Here is a 15,302-nt window from a genome sequence, read left to right as displayed (position 1 = left end):
GAACAAACGAGACACACAAACAAAAACTCACAGACACAGACAACAGTGCAGTGGCTACCAGAGGGAAGGGGGGGGGTAGCAAAGGGTAGAGGGGGTCAACTATATGGTGACAAAAAGAGATTTGACTTTGGCTCATAAAAACAGAATGCAATATCCAGATGATGTATTATTGAATTGTATACTTGAAACCTATATAATTTTATTAACCAATGTCACCCCAATACATTTAATTTAAAAAGTGAGATCATAAAAAAATAGATTTTAAACAATGCAAACATAATTATTCCAATGAAGGAGAAAATGAAAGAGTGTTCTAAATAAATGCCGTACAGAGAGCTCTGAGCTCAGTTATGATAAAGACACATAACTGACTTGCAAGGCAGAATAACTCAGGGATGATTCAGATGATAACTGTACTGGCTGATCTAATTGAGATGGAGAAGGAAATGGAAAGTTTGAGAAAATTCACCTATAGAAACTTGATAAAATTTTTATTAAATGGGAATATGAGAAAATATTTGAATAGCTATAGAATATATATATGGTTTATATAGATATATAGTTTGGGTGTATAAATAAAATATAGCCTTGTACTTAGCATAATAAAGTCAATTGGACAAGTATAGAAATAGGCCTGGCTTAATAGCAACTCATCTGAGAAAGACCACACTAGATAAACTGGTGTATTCTCTATGCCAACAGTGTGTGGCAGCCGTTCAAAAAGCAAATGCAAACCCAGGCTGCATTAATTGAGGCACAGCAGGAAAGGTGCTAGCCTTGTGTTTTCTTCATTGATTAGAACAGATTTGGAATATTGGGTTCAATTCTGAAAAGACTTAGAGAAAACCTCTAGTTTTCCAGAGGAATGTTATCAGAATGATGAAGTATCCAGAAATCATGTCAGATGAAAATGGTTGAAAGGTTTAGCAATTTAGACTTGAAAAGAAAGATTTATGAGGTTCACATGTTGTCTTCAAATATTGAAGGGTCATGGTGTAGTGTAGAAGAAGGATTGGGTTTGCTTTGTATAAGTTCAATTTCGCAGAACAAGCACTAGTGGGTAGTGGTATAAGGTTATATCCAGTGTTACATGGAAGCACATTTTTGCTCGCAAAGATTCTCAATTTACTGGAACTGTTCTCAAGGGAATGGGCTGCCTGGTAAGGTAGTGAACATTTTCACTGGTGGTGTTCTGATAAAGGCTGGATGGTCAGTTACACCTACTTTATCTCATTTGCTTCTCATAACAACCATGAAGTGGGAAAAGTATTTACTTTTAATTTTAATTACTTGCCTAGTAAAAGCAAAATTCATTCTTCTTTTCTTTAATTATTTTAAAGTTTGCATGTCATTAAAAACTAAAAATTCCCCAAACTAAAAAGACACTAAACATTACTAATAGCCAAGAAGCAAAGCTAGAGTTATATTCACATAAAGAAAAAGGAAAAGCCTAGACTTTGAAGAAAAATTAGATATAAAAAACAGCCAGTGTCATGGAACTATAAAATCTCCTGAAATTGTCCAAAATTCCTTTCCACAATCTCCACACCTCTTATTTTACCACTTCTCTCTTCCTCTGTCTAAACTGTGTTTTCCTCATCTTGGCATCCCTTAGCTTTCAAATGACATTTCTATGATGCAATCGGATCGCCTAGTGTGCAGTGATCTCTAGAGCTCTAGATCCTCTAAATTTCAATAACAATTTATATGTATGCTTTGTTCACTTATAATGCTTCTTCCTTCTACCTGTCTTTCTATCTCCTTTCTACTTCTTTTTTGAACCTTATATATTATACTTTCCTTAGCTTCTGTCTTCAGCCTGAGCCCCTTTACTTGTACACCATGTAGTATGTAATCCAAGGCAGATTACCTAGTAGTTGTTAAATAAGCAAAACATGAATGTTATTCATTAGAAGTGCAAAGCAAAAATGAATTTAGAGACAAAATTGCAAATAAATTAATACTCTGTTATCCAGAGCAGGCTTGAAAAGTAATGATTCAATTTGTTTTTTACAAAAGAAAGTTGTAAAATATGACCACAAATTCCTCCCATCTTTGTATATGTGCTCCTGGGCTTTGTTGCTCCTCTCATCAAGGGGTAGAAGCTATTTCTCCACCTTGTTAGATCTGATTGGCCTTGAGACTTCTTTGAACAAGATAAAATATCAGAATTACATCATAGGAGTTCAGAGCCAAGGCTTAAAGAGGCTATACAACTCTTTCTCCCATCTGCTTAGAACAGTGCCTTGAGACTGCCAAGTCTAGCCTGTTGGAGAAGAGGAAAGATGGAGCAGAGATGAGTTATCCTTGATCAGACTCCGCCCCCCCACCCCCTGGCCTAGACCAACCACCTCACAGCAACACTGTTCAGTTGAGCCACCATTCACAGGAGTGACCCCACGTGAGACTGGAAGACAAAACTCAAAGCTCCAGCTGAGCCTAGCCCAAATTGTTGACCCACAGAATTATAAGTAAAGAAAATGATTATTATTTGAAGCCATTTAGTTTTGGGATGATTGGTTATATAGCAATGGATAAGCCAAAATGGCTACAAAGACAAAAGCCATTAGTTAAATAAATAGACAATTAGACTGAGAACACAAGTGCCACCTGGGAGCAATCAACTAATTACCTCATGCTAGACTAACTATAATATGAGATACTCAGATCATATAATCAGATTTATGGACTTAATTCACATCTTACTGTTCACCAGTGTAGAATGCACATGGCCTCTCAGGCACCATTAATGAGTGTGTGGTATTATTGAATAATCATAGAGCATAAACAACCTTTTACTTCTTTACAAAAGAGAAATTCAGAATTGTATACAGTTTTTATCTTATCCCCCAAATTTTGTTTTAAATAAGAGCCTACCATCTTTATTATATTCATATTAACCTTAAAACTCCAAATGAACTCAAATTTAGAAAATTACTATATGTGGTAGGCAGACTTCTAAGATGGCCTGCAATGGTCCCTGCATCTTTGCATTCATGCCATTGTGTGACCGCCTCCTCTTCAGTGCAGTCTGAACTTAATATTCTTACAGCCAATAGAATATGGAAAAGGTGATGTGATGTAACTCTCATGATTAGATTACAACAGATTATGATTTCAATCTTGCTAGCAGACACTCTTGCTGGATTTAATGAAATAAGCTACCATGTTAGAGAGGCCCATGTGACAAGAATCTGAGTGTTCTCCAGCCAACCAGCAGTGAGGAATTAAGACATTCACTACAACAACCTCAATGAACTATATCGTGACAGCAGCCATATAAATGAGCTTGGAAGTAGATTCTTGCCTAATTGAGCCTTCAGATGAGAACTCAGCCCTCCAGCCCTCACTGACACCTTAATTGCAATCTTGTGAGGAACCCTGCAGGAGCTAAACCATGCCTGAATTTCTGACCCACAGAAACTGAGATAGTAAATGTTCTTGCTTTTAAGTTTAAGGCTAATTTGTTATGTAGCAAGAGGTGACTAATATACTATAGTAATGTAAGGAATAAAAATTCCTTACATTGTTGCTGTTGGTATGTGGATCTTTTCCCCCCTCTTTTGACTGTTAGCCTTAAGAGGATGTATCATTATTTTTCTTTCTATATAAGCTATATCCAGTCTTCCCCTAACTCCTTGGAGTACTTTTTTGAAAATAAGTATCCTTTATTACACCAACTATTTTAGCAATACACAAATTAAAGAAAAAGGCCAAAGGAAAATTTTTGAAAAATTAATGTTTTTTGTAAATTGGAAATTTTCTGTAAGAGTTCAAAAAACTCTTCAAGATTATCTTGCCTGCTATAAAAACTCAATACAAAATAAACTCTCAATGTAATCTTTTCTGTAGGATTCTATATTTCACTATGTAAATGTAAGGTATACAATAAGTTCTATAATTTGAGTTTAATTTATCAAGCAAATTATTAATATAAACTACTATAATTCACACCTGTCCTCTATAAATTTATTCTTCTAGCTTAGTTATATTTTGTACATATTATGCATTTGATTTTATATTACTTTAATTTTGTTGTACTTTAACCTACACTCCATATTGTTTTTTTGTTGATAACCATATATTTATTTCTTTCTTAAACAAGTATTATAACTGACAAAATTGAAACTTCATTTTAATCAGTAATTTTAAACTAGCTCTGAAAAACATAGATATCATTCCTAAATTACTCATCAATATGTGCCATTGCCAATTCTTGCATTAATTATGCAAGATAACTATTATTATTATGAATTAATTATAAAATGAGCAAATCAAATTTCTGAAAGATTACAAAATTTGTGAAGGTCAGAGAGTGAATGAGTACCAAGACTGTGATACAAGTTGGGGTCTGTCTGACTTCAGTCTGTGTCTTTTTAATTCGTATCCATGGGGAATGGATAAAGCCCATCTTTCATTACATCATTTAATTTAGAAACCTGTGAAATTCTGCGGTGAAAGGCAGAAAGATCTTGCCAGAATCTGTTGTTGATGTTATTGTTAGTCTATTAATAGGACAAAAGAGTTTCTAAGAATAGAAAATAAAATTAATCTGGCCTCTACCATAAATCCTTTAAGTTGCAAGACAAAGAGAAAACCTGCATCTGATAAAATCATCTCATCTAAATATAGAGGAAATGATCCATAAACACAATTTTCTTCTTGTAAAAAGTAAATTGTGAAACCACATCTGGCATACTGCCTACATTTCTTATTGTCATATTGTATAAAAATACTGCTACAGATGAGGAACACAAATAATAAAGAGAATAAGAGAGTTTTAAAAATAACTTAAAAATAATAGATTCTAGAGCAGAGATAAGAGGCTGGCTGGGGGATGACAGGGGAAGTAGGAGAGGTACACAAAGTAAATAGTTTGCCTTATATACCATAACGGGCAACTATGACCTCAAACAAGATGACAATACCAGAACCAAATATTAGGCTGAATAAATCACTGGTTTGACACTCACTTTTATACCCTTTCTGTTGTCCTTTTGACTTTCTGTTACCTGCAGATGACTGCTGAGAAACGAACAGTTAAAACTTCCTGGGCTATTCTAGGGAGAGAAAAAATACGGTGACACTAAGCTAGGAGGAGATAAGGCTGATAGTGGAGGCAATAATGAGTTTTGTATAGATAAAGGGATAGAATGAATGACGGGGAGATTTTATGCATTTCCACTGAGACTAGGGAAAGAGGGAAGGTCAAAAATAAGAAGGGTGCCCTATGGGCTTAGAGACACAAAAATGATTTTTTCAATGGAATAATGTTTCCAAATTACAGATACTCTGCTGGTAGGTTTTTCTTATAATGGTCTAAGTTCAGGACTGCCCTGAAAAAGGGACAGCCTTTCAATGACCTTTTCCAGCTCAGGATTAAAATTCAGTTTACCAGTTTCCTCATTATCTCAAGATATGTATAAAATAATAATTCTACCCTAATCTGAATTGGCTCTTTTAGCTTGGGAATTTCTGTTTTATAGTCCTCTGGCCACAGTATTTCATTTTATGATACAAAAAGTCAAAGGAGATAAATGATCTGGTTAGTCTCCTATGCAACAGGGCTGCTCACTTCATTCAAATGGAAATGTGCATTTTCATGGAAATTCAGGCCTGTATTGATGAGCAAAGATAATCTGCCACTATTAAATAGAGTAGCGATATACAAAAAAAGAAAAAAAGTATCCTAGAAAACTCATTTTAAAAAACAATAAAATTTATAGTGAAAGATAAAAAACTTTAAGAATACATATGTATATAGCCTAGATATAGGACAAATTAAATTTTCTAAGGATTTGCCGCATAATATTTGGATAGTTATAAAGTTGAGAATCCCAGGACAGAGTCTGTGTGTGGAAGACAGGTTGAGCACACATGTCTTTGATGAGCATAATGACTCAATATGAAAAAAATAATTGGCACAGTGCCTCTTATAAGTAGACATTGGCCAACTAATAAACATTTTCAGTGGACATGGTAATAAGTGTTATGGGTTAGGTGTGCTATAATTTTTCATGCTCTTTCCTTTCTTAAAATTTTAATGTGGTTTCTTTTGGGTTCATTTTTTAATAAGTCGTTTAAGGAATATTTAATAAACACACATTGCATCTCCCAACTAGAAACCTGGAAAACATTCTCACCTATTTCTTTGTTAAAAATCACGCAGGTCTTGCAGATTTTCCCTCAGCAATGAATTGTGAGTCTATTGCTACTCTCATTGCCTTTATCAGACCTGACTATCTTTTACCTAACAGTTATTAAGACCTGGTATCTTGTTTCGTTCTCCCATGTCCCCCACTCTACCCCACCTCTGCCCAGCACCTATACAGCCACTTAAGTCCCTTAATTTACATTCCCAGGGGAATACCTAACACCTACAGATGATGATGAAATGGAGTCTAAGAAGACACAATCGAATAGGTGGGGGGAAATAATAAAGGATATGAGACAACTTGAGGAAAGCATTTACAGTAAAAAATTGGGCAAATAACCAATTGTGCAACTATGTCATAGATGTTACATAACTCTATTAATTTAGTTTGACTGAACAATGCTTTTCCACACTGCTGCTGTAGGAAAAGTTCACACATTCATGAACTTTTTTTCACATGCAATTAGAGTTTTAGAAACGCAACTTAATACATTTAAAAAAATTGTTTTTAATCCTCATTGAGGATATAATATGTTTTGTTTATTTTTTAGAGAGAGAGGAAGGGGAAGAGAGAGAGAGAGGAACATCGATGTGAGAGGTGAGAGAGAAACATTGATCGGTTGCTTCTGGTATGCTTCCAGGGCAGGGATCGAACCTTCAACCTGGGTATGTGCCCTGCTCAGAAATCAAACCCTCAACCTTTTGGTGTACAGGATGATGCTTCCATCAACTGAGCCACTCGACCAGTATGACCTAATGAATTTAATTAACGGAGTAGTACTGGTCAGGAGCACAAAGAGGAAAGTTATAACAATTTTGTTTCATAAAACATTTTTACTTTTATGATTTTCCTGAAGATGAACAGTAAAAGGGTGCCTATCATATTATCTGAAAGTTGAAATAGTCAAAGATGAATAAATATAAAAAGGAGACACTGATGTAGGATTGACTACATGGTTTAGATGTTGTCTTTGGCAAATGAGAGGAATCCCATTATAATTTACCAGAGTTTAGATGAAGCAGGGGGACTACGATATTAAAACAGTCCCATTAATACTTATTGTTTACTTTGGTAGTGTCTGTTACACATTTTTTCCAGGGGAAAATCTATATTTGATCTGGAAAAACCCTGAATCTGAAGTAAAATTTAATTTCTTTGTTTATACTTTAGATATTTGATTTTATCTTTTAATATGATTTCAGACAGTGGTGTTTAATTTCTGCACAGAGGGCTATGAGAGAAGAAGCTCTGCTGTATCTATGAGAGTATGGAACACTGCAGCATAAAAGAACATGTCAGAGAAGAAAGCCAGACACGGTGTGACGGAGTTATTCGACTTCATTTCTTCCTCTCTTCTTCTGCTATCTCAAGAAAACGAACCACCAAACTAAATGAATATAATGCAATTACTCTTTTCAATTATGCCTTTATTGCCTATTGATGTTCTTTATGCTCAGTAGAAATGGACAGAGACTCTGGCTACATTCCAGGCTCTTAATCTTTCTGATTTGACAGCCTCTTTTTGACTGCAAGCACTAGGATTAAATGTACAGGACCCTTGTGTCAGCTTTTGGAGGGAGACCTGGCTATATAAGAGATGAGATGATCCACTGTGCATAGGGAATCAAGTGACACAAGGGACTCTCTACACTTGTCCCTGGAATTCTTGAGACTGTGCTAGTTCTTTGTGTACCTGGGAAACAGAGTCAGTTCAATGGGAGTCGTCATGCAGAGCCTTGAGCTTAGAAGGGCCCTGCCATTTATTTAATGCTCTTGTTGCTATCTTAAGATTCTTAACCACTTTAAAAAATTTTTTTAAATTCTCACCTGAGGATATTTTTTCCATTGCTTTTCAGAGACAGTGAGAGAGAGAGAAACTTCGAATGTGAGAAGACACATCAATTGGTTGCCTTCCACACATGGCCATGGGGCCTGAGATTGAGTCTGCCATCGAGGTATGTGTCCTTGCCTAGTATCGAACCCAGGAACCTTTAGTCCTCAGACTGATGCTCTAACCACTGAGCAAAGCTGGCTAGGGCTTAAAATTCTTAATCACTTTTTTTTTGTTTTTATTGATTTCAGAGAGAGGAAGAGAGAGATAGAAACCTCAATGATAAGTGTCATTGATTGGTTGCCTCCTGCACTTCCCCTACTGGGGATCCAGCCTGCAACCCGGGCATGTGCCTTGACTGGGATTTGAACTGTGACCTCTGGTTCATGGGTCAGTGATCAACCACTGGGCCACGCTGGCCAGGCATTAATCACTTTTTAACAAGGAACTCTACATTTTCATTTTGCACTGGTCCCAGCTAATTATTTAGGTGGTCCTTCAGGTGAAGAAAAGCTTTGAAAGGCATAAGGAATAATTTTGGCCTTTGCATAGCTATGCTACCTGGCTGGAATGACCACGCCTTGCTATATTCTGCTCTGTCCAAAGTATTGCACAGATATCCAGCATCTAGAGGAGACCAATACCCTCCTTCAGGATCCAGTTTCTCCTCCCTCTTTAGTAATTAATTCCCTCTCCCCACTTTAGCTGCATGCATGGTTGCTGGTCACAGATTATATTTCCAAACTCTCTTGCACTTAAGTGTGTCCACATTACTGTATTTGGACCATTAAGATGTGAACAGACATATTTGCAATTTCCAGGTAATTGCCTTAAAAATAAAGCCAAAGAGACAACTCTTTCCATCTTTTCACAGGCTGGAAGAGAGGTGCTAGTGAGCCAGCTTTGACCATTCAGAGATGATACATACACTAGGGGAAGGCAGAGCAAAGAACAGAAGGAACTCGAGTCCTTTCAAGATCTGAATGAAAGCTCCTGGGCCAGCATGGATTATTCACCTTGTGTCAAGGACTTCAAAGAGGAATGAATAATCTGGGGTCTCTTTATTACATTGACTTAGCCTGTGCTCTAAGTAATGTATAGAATAAATTCTTGAAAGCTGATTCACAATAAATTTGTACTTATCCAGAATAGCTTAATAATATAGTGGTCTGAGTGTTTGAAAATTCTACATAGGGAAAATTACTTACATTAAAATAATGTATAACTATATTGATCCTAATTTTACCCTTAATGATTCTCAGAACACTTCTGGATCTTGCAGAGCCTCAAGGTCATCAATATTAGTAGTAATTATAGTATATGTCTATAGATGTTGGGGTTTGAGTAAATCTATAATAACCTGTGACAAACTCCTGAAGTTACATTTTTAAAAATAAATTCCCGAATTACTCTAGTTTTATTGTAATTTATCTCCATACTGAAGGAAGAGTACAGATGTTAAAAGTAACTTTTCTGAATTTTCTCATTGTTTGGAAACTGAATTAAGGCGCTTAAAATACTTAAAAAAAAAATAACAACTTTAATTCTCATTTCTTAAAAATTTTCAATGACTAAAACTGCTAAGATTTAAAATATTATATTGATAAACCAGTTAAACTATTAGGGAATTATATCTTCAAAAGTGTAGACTTTATGTTTACCTGCCCCAATGACTCTCTCAATGCGAATTCTTGAGGGATCAATCTCCTTGGCAAATTCATGGACTGCTAGGGATGGATCTTCATATGTATCTGGATCTATGTAAGTTTTAATTCCTGGGAAGCGTACTGAAACAGAATAAAAGAGTGTTTTAGTTTAAAAGATATTTTTAGTAATTACACATCTTGTGAATATTTAAAATGAGGAGTCACTTATTGAAATATTCATTCTTGTTAATTACTTAAATTTCTTTTTCTCTTTCTGCCCCTCCCCCCCATCCTCCCCCACTCCATGAAAGCTTTGAGTACTTAGAATAAAAATTTTATTGGCTGCTAATGTAAAATGACCTGGTGGTTTAATAGAAAGTGAGCTGACAGGTTCCAGAAAGCACATTTTTAATTATATTTCTGTAAAATGTTTAATCAGCTCACTTACCACTGACAACCCATACCTTTCACATCTGATCCAGCTCAGGGCACGGAGGAAATGAGGCATGAGCCTTCTCCCACCCACCTCTTGTCCCCCAAACAAGCAAGCCTGTTGTGTCCATCCTAGACTCTTTGTACTCTAAGGCACTGGATTTTCCTGAACTTATGCCCCAGTCCTGGGGTCTCCCCGCTTCCAGATACTCTTAGGCAGTAAAGAACAGACCCCAAGGCACAGTGTCAGAAGATGACAACCAATAATAGCCCTTCTCTGTGTTCCTGTAGTTGCTTCCATGGCCAGAAAGCACATGATCCTGAAAAGGACCCCCTGTCAATCCGGGAGGGAAGGGTAGGAATCCCAGGCACAGAGCTGGTCACTGGCTACTTTTCTGGTGGGGACGGAGTGCTCACTGCCCACAGGCAGTTAAGACAGGGATGGTTGGGAAAACTTGAATATGTCATTACATATACATCTGCAACTTCTTCAGTGTCAGCAGAGATCACAGACTGCCTGTGGTCACTCCTCCGTTTTGCTCCTTGGGTTGTTTTCCATGTTAGATTTCTAGCTCCTGGAGGAGAGGAGATCCTCTCTTATACATCTCTGTATACTTCCAAATACCTTAGGTATGGTTTTATAGGTAATAAGCACACAGCAAAATGTTTGGCCTTTGCATAGATATAATATTGAATATAAATTATTATTGAATATGAATTAGTAGGGATGAAATGATCTATGGAAATTTGTGGGGTAGTGGATGATACTTGGTTTTGTGGCTTAGATTTTGAAAGCCATCAACACATAAGTGTCGTCTAGGTCTCCTTAGAAACATGCTCTTTTAAGAAAAAAAATCTCAGAAGTAAGCAAACAGATAATTAAGTGAGTTTAGAAAAGGTAATGAAATGAACGTTGTTAGCAATAATTTGCTTCATGAGTTCTTCCATGCCTGCTGATTTCTTTTATTCCTTTTTTGCCTGCTGTCTTCTAGTACTGGATATGCACCCATGAGACATTTAGTACTTCTCAAAACAGCAGTAGTGAAGCGTATTTCTAGGTATACTTAGACCTGACAATATTCTGAAATGCTATGCTTTAAAAAAAAAATTATTGATTTTTTTTTTAGAGAGAGGAAAGGGGGAGAACAAGGGAGGGGGGGAGAGATAGAGAGAGGAGCATTGATCAGTTGCCTTCTGGATGCACCCCTGCCAGGGATCCAACCTGCAACCTGGGTGTGTGCCCTGCCCAGGAGTCAAACCCGCTACCGTTTGGGGTACGGAATGATGCTCCAACCAACTGAGCTGTATACCCGCCAGGGCTACTATGCTTTTCTTGATTTCCCAAAGTTCAGGTGGGAGAAAAGGAGAATGGATAACCTGTATTTCTTATATATCCTGAATGACAGTTTTGTAATTTAGTAGGAGCTCTGACTTCAGTTTGAATACTATAAACTCAAGTTCAGTGGCTTCTACTAGATGGCCAGTGGTATCGGACTGATACTGCTTTCGACACAGAAAGCAGGTATTATTTATTAACAAATACGTGTTTTAACGATTCAACTATTCGATTATTCAAGATGATACATATTTCTAAGGAATAAACTGATTAGTTAATATCACGTTTTTCTCGTACACACAATATATGTCGTATGGGGAAAAAAACTCAATTTAGTACTGATTTTAATTGGTTACTCATTTAACTTATCTCTGGTCTTTTAAAACATTGGTTTATCTTTCTTCTGCCTCCTTGGCTAACTCGGGTTATTTTCGTTGCTTCTTGCTGGGCCCATCTGGTTTAGTTTATGCTAAACTGCTAGTTGGAAAACAGATAATAAATACCTCAGGAACATTTCTTTCTTCTGCATTTCAGTTCTAAAGGCCCCCCAGTGAATCTTAAGGTTGCTCAGCATAAGTTATCTGTCCAGGTGTTTGGATCCATGTTTCTGCATCTGTTTAAAGCGTTTCCAGCTTGTTCCATGCCTGGTATCGGCTGTCTCAGCTCTCCCTTCCCTGCCAGGGCAGGGAGCCTCAAACTTATTGTACAAAAGAACAACCTGGGAGAGCTTGCTGAAAATGCATGTCTTGGCCCTACCTTGGACCTTCTGAATCAGAATTTAGGTGAGTGAGAGTGGAATATTGCAATGCACATGGTCCTTAGACCACTCAGAGAAATCATGTGAACCTTAGAAATAGCCCTAAATCATCCCTCTAGTTTGTAATTTCCTCACTTAAATCCCTTCCCTCCCCTGGATGGTGACATAGTTTTAAAAGTCCCTTATTCATTTGGCTCAATTTGAAGTAGAAGATGAGCTTAAATAGTTAAACAACTCGCCTCACATATTATCTCTACACTGCGGTTAATTAGAGAACATCCCTTTCTTGTTAATTCAGCGTCTCACTACAGAGGAACTGCCTTGACAAAGTAGTTTGCCATTTGGAGATGGAGGTGAAGTAGGCGTTGGGGAGGAGAGGGTGGCAACTATCAAACCAACTATAGTGGTAATTACAGCTTGCTTGGGAAGAGATCCTTCAAATGGATATAACCTTGTAGTCAGCTCAAGGATTTCATACATATTCTCAGAGTAACGGAGCTGATTTTCTTCTTTAGTGTCAATAAACTGTACATTGATTTGTTGTATGTTTAAATGACAGTTCTTACGAGAAGGAATAAGGATTCCATAATATTTCTGTGGCCACTGCTCCACTACATAAAACCAACTCACACACTGGAGACATTTTGAGTGGTAAATAGCTAGATATAAATCAGTCTTCTTTTTAGCATATTCGGCCTGTCTTGCTTTTCAGCAAGCAGAATTAGGAAAAAAGCAATATCATCTAATGAGAAGCAGGTGCACTTCCAACCAACAAACCTGGAAACCAGATGAAAAGTTTTAATGCTGAAAGGTTGGAAGTAAATTTTTTGGCTTTCTTAACTCACCGATCCAGGTTTACAAGGAACTCTTGAATTGCTGGAACAGCACAAAACAATGGAAGAGAGTCTCCACTACTTACAGTGCCCATTCTGTAGGTGGTTTCTTCTCTTCTCTTCTGACTTCATTTTTGCCTTAATGTACCATTGGCACCTTTAAAAAAAAGTAAACAAAATCTAATTTTTCAAATTATGCTAGATGAGAACCAAAGCCAATTAAAATACACACCACTCATGGGCAAAGTCCTTACCATAAAGACCACTTTTAAGAACATCTTTATAACATGTGAAAATACTCTACAGAAAGTTTTTTGTATGCATCAAAATCAGCCCCAGATAAGAAAATAACACTCTCAAGTGGGCTGATTGATCCAAATGATAGGAATCTTAGAAAAATATTTTATAATCAGCAATAACTATCATGTCCTTTCTTATATGACTTCTAATAGCTAGAGTTAGTGCAACAAATGAAAAGTCAAATGAAAAAATGGTTTTGAGTCAGAATCTCAGAAATGTAGACAACTATCTTCTGCTAAATGGTATGATTTTTTTTTAACGTCAGAAATTTGGTAGCAGCATGTCTGTTCTCTCTCGGGATAATCATGCTCTGAAGAACAGAAGCAGGTGTTTATCTCCCATGACTTCTTCAACATGAATAAATTCATCAACAGCCATATGATCTGACAGTTCATCAAGTTGCTAATTCTAAATGGTTAAACAGAATACATCTGTGGCACACAATTTGTTCTTTAAGTATGAATTTTGCTTCAAATCCCATGGCAAATTCAGTATTTATTCAGAAATGTCTTACAGTTTTCATAGAAGAATCTCAAACGAATGCTTCTCTACCAAAGTGCTTAAGAGAGATTTCAAAATGAGTTATTTTTATCTTATGCAATTGAAATTGTTTTCCCCAGCATGTAGAATGTTAAAGCAATTTCTGATGTCATATAAATTGGCAAGCATGAAAATGGAACGCTAAAAATAATTTAGTACAAATTTTTTCTTTATCATTAAATTCTCTCTAAGTAGTATTCAAATTCTGCTTCAGGAAAAGATAGCATTTCAGTCCTTCTCGCAAGTTTATTAGGCCAAACATATGTAACCTACAATGACTGTAATGTCTTCTTTTAAGTTTGTCCTATTATGTGTTAGGGTGATATTTTCTTTTAATTTTTTTTTTTTTATTTTAAAAAATTTTCAATTACAGTTTACATTCAATATTATTTTGTATTAGTTTCAGTTGTGCAGCATAGTGGTTAGCCAACCATATACTTTCCCCCAGATATTTCCAGTAACCAAAAGGCATGGTAGTTATTACAATATTAATGGCTATATTTCCTATGCTGTACTTACATTCCCATGACTGTGTGGTAATTTCCAATCTATATTTCTCAATCCCTTCATCTTTGCACCCAGCCCCCAAGCCCCCCTCCCCTCTGGCAACCATCAGTCTGTTCTCTGTATCCAGGAGTCTGCTTCTGTTTTGTTTGTTGATTTATATTCTTTAGATTCCACATGTAAGTGAAATCGTGTGGTATTTATTTTTCTCTGACTGACTTATTTCACTTACCATAACCCCTAGGTTCATCCATGCTTTCTCAAATGGTAAGATTTCTATCTTTTTAATGGTCAAGTAGTATGCTATTACCTAAGTGTACCACAGCTTTTGATGGGCACTTAGCTCGCCTCATAGCTTGGCTATTGTAAATAACGCTGCAATGAACATAGGAGTGCATGTATTCTTTCAAATCAGTGTTTTGGGTTCCTTTAGATATATCCCCAGAAGTGGAATCACTGGGTCAAACAGAGTTCCATTTTTAATTTTTTGAGGAAACTCCATACTGTCTTCCACAGTGGCTGCCCCAGTCTGCATTCCCACCAACAGTGCACAAGGGTTCCCTTTCTCCACACCCTCACTAGCACTTGTTTGTTGATTTACTGATGATAGTCAATCTGACAGGTGTGAGGTGATAATCTCATTGGGGTTTTAATTTGCATTTTTCTAATGATTAGCAACTTCAAGCATCTTTTCATGTGTCTCTTGGCCATCTTTATGTCCTCTTTGGAAAAGTGTCTATTTAGGTCCTTTGCCCATTTTTTAATTGGATTGTTTTTGGTGTTGAGTCGCATGAATTCTTTATAAATTTTGGATATTAGCCCTTCATCAGTTGTATCATTGGTGAATGTGTTCTCCCATTCAGTGGGTTGTCTTTTCATTTTGTTTAATGTTTCTTTTGCTGTCCGATTTTTTCATTTTTTCTTTTGTTTCCCTTGCCTGGGGTGATATATCAGAAAAAATATTGCTA

General features: G+C 36.5%; 1 protein-coding gene across 1 annotated transcript in view; it reads right to left on the bottom strand.

Moving 5' to 3' along the window:
* Positions 1-15,302, bottom strand: part of EPHA6 (EPH receptor A6) — a 771,763-nt gene that overhangs the window by 218,323 nt on the left and 538,138 nt on the right. The window contains exons 9-10 of the mRNA XM_087818112.1: positions 13,077-13,147; positions 9,648-9,773 (exon numbers count right to left, since the gene is read on the bottom strand). Of these exons, the coding sequence (XP_087674238.1) occupies positions 9,648-9,773; positions 13,077-13,147 (197 nt within the window). The remainder of the gene's footprint in view (positions 1-9,647; positions 9,774-13,076; positions 13,148-15,302) is intronic.

The sequence above is a fragment of the Miniopterus natalensis genome, chromosome 6 (assembly GCF_054644295.1).
Source record: "Miniopterus natalensis isolate mMinNat1 chromosome 6, mMinNat1.hap1, whole genome shotgun sequence".
NCBI lineage: Eukaryota > Metazoa > Chordata > Mammalia > Chiroptera > Miniopteridae > Miniopterus > Miniopterus natalensis.
This window is presented reverse-complemented; position numbering and strand designations above follow the sequence as displayed.